The sequence below is a fragment of the Myotis lucifugus genome, unplaced genomic scaffold (assembly GCF_000147115.1).
Source record: "Myotis lucifugus unplaced genomic scaffold, Myoluc2.0 scaffold_43, whole genome shotgun sequence".
Taxonomy (NCBI): Eukaryota; Metazoa; Chordata; class Mammalia; order Chiroptera; family Vespertilionidae; genus Myotis; species Myotis lucifugus.
In genome coordinates this window covers 91466-101929 of record NW_005871091.1, presented here as the reverse complement: position 1 = coordinate 101929, position 10464 = coordinate 91466, and the positions used below count along the sequence as shown (strand labels likewise).

At 51.1% G+C, this 10464-nt stretch overlaps 2 protein-coding genes across 26 annotated transcripts in view; one reads left to right on the top strand and one right to left on the bottom strand.

Annotated features, from left to right (window-relative positions):
- The window catches only part of BSPRY (B-box and SPRY domain containing), a 33204-nt gene that overhangs the window by 20298 nt on the left and 2442 nt on the right, over positions 1–10464 (top strand). The window lies entirely within an intron of this gene.
- The window catches only part of ALAD (aminolevulinate dehydratase), an 11727-nt gene continuing 2052 nt past the window's right edge, over positions 790–10464 (bottom strand). For 3 of the 25 annotated variants that reach the window (XM_023753250.1, XM_023753241.1, XM_023753251.1), the window contains exons 2-10: positions 6562–6735; positions 4989–5039; positions 4410–4506; positions 4006–4141; positions 3811–3894; positions 3622–3710; positions 3290–3345; positions 3115–3202; positions 2388–3026 (exon numbers count right to left, since the gene is read on the bottom strand). In XM_023753250.1, the coding sequence (XP_023609018.1) occupies positions 2598–3026; positions 3115–3202; positions 3290–3345; positions 3622–3710; positions 3811–3894; positions 4006–4141; positions 4410–4506; positions 4989–5039; positions 6562–6674 (1143 nt within the window). In that variant the 5' untranslated portion in view covers positions 6675–6735 and the 3' untranslated portion in view covers positions 2388–2597. The other 22 variants (XM_023753228.1, XM_023753230.1, XM_023753231.1 and 19 more) reach the window with 20 other exon arrangements.

Genomic DNA, 10464 nt, shown 5'->3' with positions numbered 1-10464 from the left:
AGTCCTCTGCAGTAACTTAACTGCCACCCCCCTTTTTCTAGTGAAAGAAAAGAAGGTATTCATGCTCATCTTTAGAATGTATCCCGAATACATTGGCTTCCTCCCCTCTCCACTATCACTGTGGTCCAGGTCACCACCGTTGCTCCCTGGGGTTTGCAGCAGCCTAACAAGGCTCTTTTCCTCGCACCCTTCCGTTTTTCCCATAGCAGCAGAATGTGGGAAACTGGACCATACATAATAGGTTAAGCTGCTTTAGTTGTCTTTGGATCAGATGCAAAATACAACCCAAGCTTCCTAAAACGTGTGGGACCCACCTTTCTAACCTCTAACCCTGTCACCACCCTTCTCAGCGCCCAGCTCCCAGCAGTGCTGCCACGCTCCTCAGTGCGGGATCTTTGCACACTTGGTGTTATTCTCCCAGCTTCTGGCGCTTCCCTCTGCTCTGGAAGGACCCTTCCTTTTCCCTGGACCCCAGGGAGGCCCCTCTTCCCCCCATCTGTTATTCTCTATCTCAGACCCTTTATTTTCTTCCAGGCACTTATTAGAATTTGTAACTGCTTTATTTGTCTGTTTTCTTGTGGCCTGTCTCTCCCATTCTCTTGGTATAGTTTCCATGCAGAGACAAGCTGAGGGCTGTCCGGCTATCAGGGGTGGGCAAATTTTTTGACTCGAGGGCCACAATGGGTTCTTAAACTAGACCGGAGGGCCGGAACAAAAGCATGGATGGAGTGTTTGTGTGAACTAATATAAATTCAAAGTAAACATCATTACATAAAAGGGTACGGTCTTTTTTTTTTTTTTTAGTTTTATTCATTTCAAATGGGCCGGATCCGGTCCGCGGGCCGTAGTTTGCCCACGGCTGGGCTAGATCCTCAGTACCCAGCACGGTGCCTGGGCACAGAAAACACGCTCTCAAAAAATATCTCTTTAATAAAAAGCCTTTTCGAAGGGTGGCATCTCCAACAATCAGGAACGTTCTCTTTGCTTCTGAATTTTGATCCCCTGGCAATGTTTCTGCTCGTTAATGAGAAATTCTTGTCTGGGGTTTATGGCTCAGAGTAGAGCAGATCGCAGGCAGCCTGGCAACCGCTGGCCGGTGTGGGAATCGCAGCAAGTCTCAACTTTGAACTCAGGAATGTCACTCTAGCCCCCAGGCCCCATGTCCGGCAGATGTGGCATGCTGCCAGAGGCCTTGGGCTTTCCACAGCTACTGAGGAGCCACGATCCAACTGTCTTCGTCTTCGCCTAATGCTCCAAACTCCTCTCCCAGGCCCCACAAACCTGTGCCCGTGAGAGCTTTCAAACGGAGGCAACACCAGAGGAAGGAGCTAGAGTGGCAGAGGTGGCCTCAGGCTGACGCAGGGGAGGGTGGAGAAGCTTGGAGGGCCCAGGAAGATGTGGCTGACAGTGGTAAGATTTGGCAGGAAAAGGGCACAAGGGCACAGTTCTAAAAGCAGCATTTTACTTTTGGTTTTCACTTCTCCAAGGCCCCGGGGCCGCTGTAAAGTTCTGGTTCTTGGGTGGTGCACACTCTCTCCATCATGCCTTCAGCCACTGCAATAGCTGAGGTGTGTAGTAGGTGATGATGATGTCGGCACCTTTGTGGGAGAGAAACAGGGAACGGGGGGGGGGGGGGGGGTGGCACGGGGCATCAGCTCTGGGCATACCTTCTGGGAAATGAGGGCCAGCGGGGAAGAAGGCTACTATGAAGAGGCACAGTTAGTGGGTTTCACAACGTAAGACTGAGCCCAGTGCTAGTCAATTCTAGCGCTCTAGATTGTGTGACTGTGGACAAGTCATTTTCTCTTTCTGGACCTCAATTTGCCAATGAATCAAATGCCCAGTGGGGAAGCAGATAAGCTGTAAGTTCCCTTCCACACTGTGTGCCATTCCAATAAAACCAGCTCGCATTTATGGAGTGATGAACATATGCCAATTACACCTATCATCTCATTTAACCCACATGACAACCACCTACCAGGTATCTTATCTACTATAGACAGGACTGAGGTTCAGAGAAGTGGCTAGGCCAAGGTCTCACAACCAAAAAATAATAGAGAGCTCTGCTTGCTTCACTGTTCCATGTTCTGTTCTACAGTCATGTCTTTTCCTCTCAGCCTGTGTCTGTTTAGATCACTGTTACCTCTGGGCCCAAGACTCCAGGCTGTTTCAGGACTTCATTTCCATCTCTGGGCAAACTGCCTATTAGTCTGTGGGTCACAGGTCAAAAACCCCACCCCTGCCAGCTTACCAGCTCTGCGGAAGGCAGTCATGACCTCCAGTACAGCGGCCTTGAGATCAAACGCTCCAGCCTGGGCTCCGTGCCACAGCATAGCAAACTCTCCAGAAACGTGGTACACGGCCAGAGGGAGTTCTGGGTGCTGCAGAGAAGCAGCAGTAGGTAGAAGTGGAGGGTGGGTGTACCCCTGGGAGGGTCCCTTGTTCCCTGCCCAACCTTTGACCATCTTGAGCCCCATGCCCTGAGGCACTGCTGGGGACCCATTCTTTTTTTTAAAATATATATTTTATTGATTTTTTTACAGAGAGGAAAGGATAGGGATGTAGAGTTAGAAACATCGATGAGAGAGAAACATCAATCAGCTGCCTCCTGCACACTCCCCACTGGGTATGTGCCCACAACCAAGGTACATGCCCTTGACTGGAATCGAACCTGGGACCCGTGAGTCTGCAGGCCAATGCTCTATCCACTGAGCCAAACCAGTTAGGGCGGGACCCATTCTTAAACTGTTAGAGCAGAGCTGTTCAAAGGCTTCTGCCCACTGGTGGCTCCTGGGCAGGGGCAGGGAGGGGAGGATTCCTGTCCAGGGGCAGATTGCTTCCAACTCTGAGATTCTGCAGTCCATCAATCTAAGGTCCCAGAGCCCGCGGACACACTCTCTCATTTCCCTGAGCTCCCCTTGTCTCTGCTCTGTGCTCACCTTGTTCTTCACCTCCCGCACAATATCCAGGTAGGGCATTCCCGGCTTCACCATGACCATGTCGGCTCCTTCCCGGACATCCCGGTCCTAAGGGATGAGGTAGGGTGTGGGCAGTGCCTGGGAGGCTGGGAGAGAGGGGGACAGGCTAGCTGGGGCTCAAGCTCTGGTCACTCACCACTGCTCGGAGCGCCAGGCCTCGTGCTCCCGGTGGCAGCTGGTAGCAGCGGCGGTCTCCAAAAGCTGGGCTTGACTGAGCCGCGTCCCTGGGAAGCAGCAACATCAGGGAGGGCTTCAGCTTTGGGCTAACGGGTCGGGGATTTAACAGTAGACCCTAGCCCATCCCCACTCACCGGAAAGGTCCATAGAAACAGGAAGCAAATTTGGCGCTATAGCTCATCACCGATACCTGTGGAGGGAACGTGGGGAATGCGCTCAGTCAGCCCTTTCCAGTTGTTCTAGGGTCACGTACAGGAAAGGGACCTAGGCTGGGAAGCAGAGTGCCCGCGTTCTAGTCCCACTGGAGCTCTGGGCCTTGATTTCCCTATCTCAGGAGCAGAGGGCGAGACAATCCCAAAGACCTTGTCCTGTCCGTCTTCAGTTCTGTGATTCTTGGCAGATGTGGGGGCAGGCCTCTCTCCTCTCCTCACCTCCCCCCACCCCTCCCCCCACCCCCTGCTCCTACCCTGTTGCCAAATCCATGTGCCATCAGAGCCTCCTTGATGGCTTCCACGCGTCCATCCATCATGTCCGACGGGGCTACCACCTGACATCCTGAGGGAGGGAGGATGGCCTTCAGGACTCTGGGACCCTCCTGTCTACTCCGCCACCTCCCTGGCCCAGAGGTTCTCATCCCTGCTGGTGGCCTCCTCACCTGCCTTGGCATAGGCCAGAGCCACCTCTGCCAGCCGCTGGCGGCTCTCCTTGGCCTGGAAAGCCCCATTCTCGCTCAGAAGCCCTGCACGTCAGACAGCTGGATTTTAGGGAGCCCCTGGCCTGTCCCACTGTGGGGAGAACTGGGCAGAGGGAGTGCGGGTGGCAGCAGGGCTGGTGGAGGGAGGGAACTCACCACAGTGACCATGGGAGGTGTAGGGGCACAGGCAGACGTCGCAGGCCACCAGCAGGCTGGGGAAGGTCTTGCGCAACAGACGAACTGCTTCGACAGTCGGGGAGTCCTCGGCGTCCGCTGCAGAGCCCCGCTCATCCTAGTGACAGGGAAAGGACAAAGGAGGCACAGTGAGGACTCTCCCGTTTTGCACAGGGGACTTGACTTGCCCAGTCAGGGTGTCATAGTGCTACTTAGCTTCTTGACCTTACATGGGTGCTGTCTTAATAACAGGGGCCATGTCCATTCGCCTGTGGCCCGAGGGCCAGCACAAGGCCTAAATGAGGGTGTGGTCAGTGTGGAACCTCAGCTCCCCTTCACCCAACCTCCCCTTCACTTCCCCTCTAATACCTCCCCCGAGTCCTCACCTTGGGAACTCTACTGGGGACACCAAAGACCAGGACGCAGCGCAGGCCCTCTTCCACCAGGGGCCTCAGCATCTCTTCTAGCCGGTTCACACCATACCTGCGAGGAGGGGCTGCAGTGAGGCAGGCCCCTGACAAAGGCCCTCCCCACCCTGCCACACTGTGCCTCTACTAAGAGCCAAGTGGCACTTGGTACTAGGAGGGCTCAAGCCCCGTAGTACAGGGGGTGGGGGCAGGAACGTACCCAACAAACAGATGGGTAAACTGAGGCACCAAGTGGCAGACTATGGGATTCAGCTGCAAAAGGCCCCTCCAAGGTTCTTTTATTGAACTCCCATTTGAAGTTAAGCTCTACCTCTCCAAGACTCTGCTATGATCCCTCTGGTGATGGGTAGCCCATTACTTTTGCAAGGCTGCCTTCTTCTGTGTGGAACAACTTTGACCCTGACAAAACCCTTCTCTCTACTGAGCTGAAGTCAGACTCTCCGGATCTTCTACCTCCTGGCTCTGCTTTCTGCTTCCTGGCACCTCACGTATAAATCTCTCCTCTATCATCCCCTCCCTCCCCACCATGTCTCCTACCTGGCCACTCCTGGAAGGCTGGCAATAGGCTGTACATCATCAGGAACATCCCTGCAAGAGTGGGGGTGGGCTATGGATTGGTAGCTGTGGAAAGGGCCAGTGGTGAGGGGGTGGCGAGGGGGGATGGCTGGGGAGCCGGGAAGGAATATGGAAGTGGAGATGTTGGGAGGAGGACAGGGTCCAGTGTCTGGTCCCCCTGCCTGGCCAAGCCCAGGGCCTGAAATAATAATAGGAACAACAAGAATAACAGTGACAGCAAGAGGAACCTTACTAAAAGACAAGCAATCATAGGAAGCACTCAAGTGGTTAAGAACTTGGACTCTGAAGTCAGAAGGTCCTCACTTACTATCACAGTCACTTACTAGTACTGACTGGGTGACCTTCTTAGCTTCTTGATCTTACATGGGTGCCATGTCCCTTCGCCTGTGGCCCCAGGGCCAGCACAAGGCCTAAATGAGGGTGTACCATCTCTGAGCCTCAGGCCCTTTTTTTATATCCTGGGTGGATTCATTCATTCATTCATTCATTCATACAACAAATATTTATTGAGTACTTATTATGTGCCAAGTACTGTTCTAGGCTCTGACAGTATAACAGTGAACAAAGCAGACAAAAATCCCTGCCCTCAAGGAGATAACAATCTAGGGTGGGAGTGGGAACCTTTTTTCTGCCAAGGGCCATTTGGATATTTATAAGATCATTTGCAGGCCGTAAACAATTATCAACTTAAAAATTAGCCTGCTATATTTGGTCAAACATTTGATTAACTCACCCCTAATGCCTTGGCAGGGCCAGATCAAATGATTTTGCAGGCCTCATAGGCCTGCAGGCTGGATGTTCCCCACCCTTGATCTAGGGGATAATAGTCATACCTTCCTCATATGGATGCTGTCAGGACTGAAAGATAACAGATGTAGATGCTTAGCATAGTACCTGGTACACAGTGAGTTCTCAATAAATGTCAGCTGTTGCTATGCTATACAATAAAAGGGTAATATGCAAATCGACTGAAGGGCCGGTCACTATGATGCGCACTGACCACCAGGGGGCAGAAGCTCAGCGCAGGAGCTGCCCCCTGGTGGTCAGTGGGGGGGGAGCGCCGCCCAGCCAGAAGGCAGCACTAAGACTGACAGCTTAAGTCTGCTCCCCACATGAGCCAGGACATCCCCCGAGGGCTTCTGGGCTGTGAAAGGGTGCAGGCCAGGCTGAGGGACCCCTCTCCTCCTCAGTGCACAAATGTCATGCACTGGGCCTCTAGTTATTAATAATCATGACTACCACCTCTTACATGTACATAGCACTTTACAATCTACAGAATACCTTCCCAGCTTCTGTCATACTGCAAAAGCTCAGGATGGCAGGTAAGACTTATTCTTATTTTCCAAATGGGAAGACTGAATTCTTCTCAAGGTTTGTTTCATTCTTAAGACAACTGTCCTTAACCCATACCTTGAGCTCCAAACTGACATCTCACTTTATCACCCGCAAACAGATGCCTGCTCTGGTCACCGACACACCCACCCACCCACCCACACCCTGCGGATCAGAGACCCGGTTCATTCTGGGGACTCACGTGACAAAGATGGGGTAGATGAGGTTGGAGGCACTGAATGTAGTGGCGGCTGCCTGCCAGGTCCGAAGCAGTGGGTGGAAGTAGCCGCTGTGGAGAACAGACTGGGGCTGCATGGTGAGCAGTCAGGGTACAGGGTAGCCAGCTGGTTGGAACTGAGGGCTCCTGGGTGTTCAGCTATGTGGGGACAACAGGAGGCACGTGAGACATGGTCCCTGCCCCCAAGAGGCGGTCATATACCCCCCAAGCTCTTCTGGATTCCTGCACCTGCTCTCTACCTCAGTGTTCCTCTGAGTGTGGTTCACCAGTCCTTGCTGGTCTATAAGATAAGTAGAGAAATGAAAGGAGGCCTTAAGAAACCTTCATAGCAATTTGAACCCAGTAATACAAAATTTGGGCTCATACTTATATGGCCTCTCTTTTTCTTTTTAAATAATATTTTTCTAGTAATTCATTTTCATTTTATCAAAAAAATCAATCTGGCCTGGATGGAAATTAGTATGAGGAACACTGATCTAGCCAACATTTATACTTTGTTTATTCCATGAAAAATGTCCATGTACTTGGCAGAAAGTTTAGATAAACCAAAGTAAAAAACTCCCTGTAATTCTACCCTTCGTACGTGGACTGGTCAGGCAGGACACACACTAAGAGGATTAAATAGTGGTTCCCAACACACACACACACCCTGTAGAGTGGCCATTGATGTCGCCTTTTCTAGCCCTCAAACTTCCTGCTACTCCCCAAGCACAAGCCACGTGTGGCTAGCTTCTGGCTCTGCTCCCCCTGCTCCCTTTACCTAGAAGGCTTGTGCTCTCTCCACTCCTCCAGCCCCAGATCCTACCTGGCTGTCCACAAGGCACTCCTTCCTTCCCTCTCCCACTAAAGCCTCTCTTCTTGCCCAGGTCACACTTTCTCTTATATAACAGGTCTTTGTGACTATATCTTATCTTGTCCCAGTAGACAGAGCTTCTGCAGGCTTATAGTGAGTTCATTTTTTGTCTTCCCCACACACTCTGCCACATAGTAAATATTACATGAAATACCAGACAATATGTCCTAAATGCTAAATAAATGTAAGATAGAAGGAAGCTGGGGCAGTAGCATTTGTTTCTTGAGCACCTACTGTGTGCCAGGCCACACTGGGCACTTGCACACATGGTTTCTCATTGAGTTGGCACTACAGTCCTGGGAGGTAGGGCTGATTGAGTGCATCTCGGAGAGGTGGAACCTACCCTAAAAGAACTATGAGTTCCAATGTGAGTTTGGAGGTCTGAAGAAGCTTGTTGAAAGAAGATGAGGACTTGAACTGGTTTTGCAGGATGAGTGGGTTCAGCTAGTTAGAAGGAAAGGGGAGAATATTCCCTCAGGAAGAGAAGAAAGGAGTAAAGGTAGGGAAGGAGGGATGGCTATGGACTGTTCCTAGGACCTAAGGAGGCAATCAATGGAACCAGGTGTGTATGGAGGGGAGGGGGGCAGATTGGGGACAGGAAGGTTTCTAATGGTGGTGGGTGGGGTGGCCTGGTCAGAGCCTGGCTTTAGGAAGAAAATCCTGACAGCCTGAGCACAGCAGGTGGGAAGCAGAGGAGCACAGAGGATGTGGAGCCAGAGGGGTGAGGCAGCCAAGAGGCAGTCTGGGGGGGGGGACGGGGGGGACGGACGCTTTCCTGATCTGGAGGGCAATGGAGACAGGGACCAGGCAGGAAGAGGGTAGGGGGGAGCAGACCTTGGAGAGGAGGTGGAGAGCTCCGTTTTAGAGACGTCCTTTTGGAGGCGTGTACAGATGTCGATGTGAACAAAAGTGACTCCATCTTTGCATCCCTGCTTTTATTTTTCCATGCTGAGAACTCTGACCTAGCTCATCTCAGCCAGCACCAAAGCCTCACAGTTAATGATTAGCTGTGTCCTATAAATTCACATAGTGTAACCATAGATTCCTGTCAGTAAGTGACCAGAATGGCACAGCAAACAAGATAAAATATCAAACTTGGTGTTGGCAATCCTAAGACCTGTCTCATTGCATTCTTTGTCCCTTAGTCTTGTCAATCATTAGTAGTTCAGCTATACTACAAAAGGTTTATTAGTCTAGCTAATAATCTGCAGGGTCGGATGGCTTGTCTCTTCTGATCTGACCCAAACTTCAATAAGTAAATGACCCTATAATAAATTCTGTTATAGTCAATGAACTTGCCTGCTTCGTTTGTCAGTCTGGAGACACCTTTACAGATTGCTGGTTAATGTACTTCCACGCCACCTTCAGGCAAGGTGCCTGGGGGGACACTCAGTAGCCAAGTAGGGAAGAAAAAATATCAAGAGCCACTCATCTCTCCTTGTGTGAATGGGATCTCAAGGCTCAGAGAAAGGCAGGGACTTATCCGAGGTGACACATCCCCTTGGCCTGGGGAGTCCTTTAGTACACGGATGATACCTTTCTCCCCAGTCTCCCAGGCCTCTTTTTATCTGACCCGCCTTCCTGTCAGGATTGGGGTTATCAGGAGCCACACGGGGCCCCATCCTACCACCCCACCCTTGAGCCACCATATCATCTGACACAGGAGCAAGCCAGGCCTCCCCGAAATGTCCCAACTCCCAAATGAGCAATCATTCGGCAGTTACAAAGTCCCGAGTGACCATTTTGTGCAAGATTTTGCTCTCAGCCCGGCCAGTGTGGCTCAGTTGGTTGAGTGTTGTTCTGTGTACCAAGAAGTCCAAAGTTTGATTCCCAGTCAGGTGACATGTCCAGGTTGTGGGCTTGATCCCCAGTGGGGGGCGTGCAGGAGGCAGCCTATCAATGATTCTCTCTCATTGCTGTTTCTATCTCCCGCTCCCTTCCTCTCTCTATAAAATCAATAAAAAATATTAAAAAAAAAAAAAAGGATTTGCTCCCAGGTCTGCCAGGGATTAGCCTAGCTCAGAGAGGCTGTCACTTGCCCAAGACTACACAGCTAGTTAGTAACAGCCAGAATTTGAATTTGTTCTAGACAAGAGTGCTCGGTTTTATCTACTAGTCCTGGTAAACACTTGATTCAGCAGGCACCTCTCTGCCTCGACTATCTTTGCTTTGCTCTGGTGGCTGGAGAGCTGAGAAAACAAGGAAACAAGAATTGAGATAAGGAAATGGAAGCTCAGAGAGGTTAAGTAACTTGCTCAATGTCATTCTGGAGTCAAATCAGATTCTGAAGCTGGGTCTACGCACGTCTCAGATAGCAGCAACCTTTGTGGCAGCTCCCAGCTTCTGGAATCCAGAGCTGCATTCCACTGGCTTCATTCTCGCTTCTACTTTAGAAGGCTGAGGGAGCAAATAAACGCCTTCTGTTTATCAGCAGCAACAGGGCAGGGCTGCCTAGGAGCTTTGCAGGAGGTGGGGGACAAGGGAGGGTGAGAGTGTCGAGGGAGAGGCCCTCACTAGGGCAGTTCCGCTTTAATATCTGTGTGTTGTTGTATTTTAATTTTAGGGTTCAGGGAGATTTGATTTGAGAAACGGGTATCAGTAATAAAAAAGTTAAGTTGAAAATCACCAATCCTGTTTATCGCTTTCATTCTGATGTGGAAATTGCATGCAGAGAGGCAACAGGACCTGTCTGATATCACACAGTGAGTCAGGTACAGAGCTGGGCTTGAGCACGGGATCTCCTGGCTTCTAGTCCAGTGCCAAACCCTGCACCACGCATGGTCATCCTGTCACAACAGGTGCTGAATCAATATGTGTGGGGTAGAAAAACACCCCTGAGCAACAGAGTTGCATCTCTGTTTGCAGAGCAAAAGCCAGGGGGAGGTTTGGGAGATTTTCATACACTTGGCAGGGCACTTCTCTCAAATCAAGGGAGCTTGCAAGTCACTGCTTAAATCCTGTCACACCTCCCCGAGAGTCAAGAGCAAGTCACCATGGGACCCAGCACCTGTGCT